Consider the following 3,181-nt stretch of genomic DNA (forward strand, 5'->3'; position numbering starts at 1 on the left):
CGTAACAATATGATAACGTAGGCAATGACTAGTGACGAACGCAGTTCCAAAAACTACGCTTTTGTTTGATACACAAGTTGTCAATCTGATTTACTCGGAAATTAATTGTTGAACCAATGTCAATTTCGTTGCCATGACGATGAAATCGGGAAAAAAACCTGAATAATTTTAGATGGAGATTTTTAAATATGGCAAATAACTTTATTTTGGATAGCAATGATAATCTGTAGTTTATGTTTTCACCTAAATCACCCAGGTTCCCAGAATTCATTTACTGGTTGTTATGTACAGAAGTTACTCTGTTCGTGATTAAAAGCTGCTAAAATTCTCATTCGCAATAATAATAATGAAATTATTTATTACAGACTTACAGTAACATGTTTCTTTAGTTTTAAAATATAATATTCTTAACAACGAACTTTCCACAGCTAGTCTTACCGATTACGCAAAACATGAAAATGTAAACGAATAAGATAAATTGCACAATGACCACATCTAGGGGCCAAACTTGCAACATATACATTAAACAGCATGTTTATTGTGCAAGGGCAATGGTATATCCTTTAGAATTATATTAATGAGATGTGGCTGCATAACATTCCAATAACATTGTCAGATCATAAATATCAAACAAGTGTATTTAAAGCCTGGCATTAATTACAGCAGAATTATCCATTGCGCCACTAAGCCTATGTCCTAAGTCGAACTGTGCTCTTTCTTCACATTTTTGCACGAATGCCTTTATTTCATAAACGCACACACAAAATTAGCTTTCATACTGCAACTGAGTTTGGAACGATCAGTTTGTTGGAATTGAAAAAAAAATACAGTGTTTATATTTTTAAATTTTTATATTATGACTAAGTTTTCATTATTTGATTAAATTTGAATGATTTTTTTCATTTAAAATTTTTTCACATTTTTGATGTAAACAACGATATTAAGATTATAAGGGCTTAGTGCGAGTGTACGACCACATTTACTATTTTTTTCTGCTGCTCATCTATCATGAATCTGATCGTTGTACCTCCAATAGTAAGTCTTTGGATTTACAATGCTAAAATCAGGGGTTCGATTACCCTCAGTTGACACAGCAGATAGCCCAATGTGGCTTTGCTATACGAAAACACAAATCCAATGGTTCAGCGGCAAGTCTGAAGCTTTATGACGCTAAAAAACCGGGTTTCGATACTTGTCGTGGGCACAGCACAGATACGGCATTTTTAAATATTTGGCTGCATATGATTAACAAATTAATAACAAAAAAGTCTGTAGTTTCATCTATGCACTAAGAAGAAAAAAATTTTAGTTTAAAAATTCAAAATTGTAAAATTCTACCATTCGTCTAATGGAGGCAGAAATATATTTTAATAAAGGCACACAAAGTTAATTTGTTAAAAGGTTTTAAATATATATATATATATATAAATTTAGCTGCATATGGACATCCATAGCCAACTGAACCCAAAACAAATACAAGGATATTTGGTTGTAAATATTATTTCTTCCGTCCAGCTATTAAAATCCCAGAATGCAATTCGACTTCCTCTTCTGGAACCATATTTGAGTGGTAAGTGTGTATGTGAGGTGAAAGGCACATTAATCTAACGTAATCGAATACTTTGTGGAGCATTAACTCTATTTATATATACCATATTTTTCGTATGGTTTGAATCTTTGTTATAAGCAATATTTTAAATAATATTGTCGTTTTATTCATCGTAGGCAAGATGGTGCAACGACTAACTTACAGACGGCGTCTCAGCTATAACACTAAATCCAATAGGACAAAAATGTGAGTAAGAACACGTTTGTTGTACTCCTGTAATGAGAAATTTGTACAGATGCCATCGTATTTGATAAATCTTAATTATTCTAATTTCCTAATAAAGTTTTGTGTTCTGTGTATACTTTTTATTTCTTAGATAATTATTCTGAAGGTGCATTACTTAATGATTTTACTTGTTAGGCCTAAGTGTTCAAGTGTAAGACTAGCGTAAAATTCATGTTTAGTGACTGAATCTCCCAAGTTAAATATACGAAAATGTTCTACGTTGACATTTGGCCCATTCATAATGCTAATTTTTGTCAAATCCCTAAAGCACTGACTTGTCCTCTCCATAAAAATTAAATAAAACAAACATCTAACTCAATCAACAAATTACGTTTGAATGATTACTTTAGCCCTTTGTACTACAGTACTCAAACAAAGGAAAGGGCGTGTTTTTACTTTGGAAAATAAGTGTTCTATTAGTTTTATTTTAAAATTAAAAGTCCAAACATACATGACTGATTCAACAGTTATACTAATCATGCAGGATATACAAGTGATGCAACAAAACTGGTGATGTTGAAGTGGCAGTGTGTGTAAGCTCCACTGTTAGAGTTGATAGGTATATCGGTGATACACATGCCCTATTAAAATTTATGCGACAGCCCATTGTAAAGACAATTTCCTTCAATTGGAGGGTTTCAGTGATTTTTAACTAATGAAAATTAAAAAATTAACACACCATTGGATTCCCCAGTAAAAAATTAGTAGATTTATACTGCAAGTTCAATTATGTAGTTAATAATTAATGAAAAACAATTAAAAAACCCTATCTTTAAATCAACCTTTCCATTGAAACAATGTTAACAAAATGTCAGTGACTGACATCAAATTATCACTTGCTAACCTGATACTGTATGAAACCTGTGTCAAGGCAAGATAAAATGTAGTCCGAGTAAAGTCCATCAGTTTCAAACTTGTACACGTGGATACATATTATATGGATAAATGAAATGAAAATTGTCAACAACCAGATGTTAATAATGAAGTATAAGTTTACCTGTGAAAGTGTAAACATTGGTTGTAAACTTGAAATACCGTGATTGACAGATACGTACCAGTAGTAACCTCGACCCATTCTTCGACGTGTCATGATGTAATTGATACATCGTTCATACCAGTTTTATCATAGACTGTTGTAGCACGTTCTTTTAATCACAGACTGTTGTAGCACACGTTCTTTTATCACAGACTGTTGTAGCACACGTTCTTTTATCACAGACTGTTGTAGCACACGTTCTTTTATCATAAACTGTTGTAGCACACGTTCTTTTATCACACTGTTGTAGCACACGTTCTTTTATCATAGACTGTTGTAGCACACGTTCTTTTATCATAGACTGTTGTAGC

The 3,181-nt window shown here is 32.3% G+C and overlaps 1 protein-coding gene across 1 annotated transcript in view; it reads left to right on the forward strand.

The window, feature by feature from the left end:
- The first annotated feature begins 1,410 nt into the window (after window positions 1-1,410).
- LOC106477160 (60S ribosomal protein L34-like) overlaps window positions 1,411-3,181 on the forward strand; it is a 7,043-nt gene continuing 5,272 nt past the window's right edge. Inside the window, exons 1-2 of the mRNA XM_013937752.2 lie at window positions 1,411-1,570; window positions 1,726-1,795. Coding sequence (XP_013793206.2) covers window positions 1,441-1,570; window positions 1,726-1,795 — 200 coding nt within the window. The 5' untranslated portion in view covers window positions 1,411-1,440. The remainder of the gene's footprint in view (window positions 1,571-1,725; window positions 1,796-3,181) is intronic.

Source organism: Limulus polyphemus, unplaced genomic scaffold (assembly GCF_000517525.1).
Source record: "Limulus polyphemus unplaced genomic scaffold, Limulus_polyphemus-2.1.2 Scaffold13093, whole genome shotgun sequence".
NCBI lineage: Eukaryota > Metazoa > Arthropoda > Merostomata > Xiphosura > Limulidae > Limulus > Limulus polyphemus.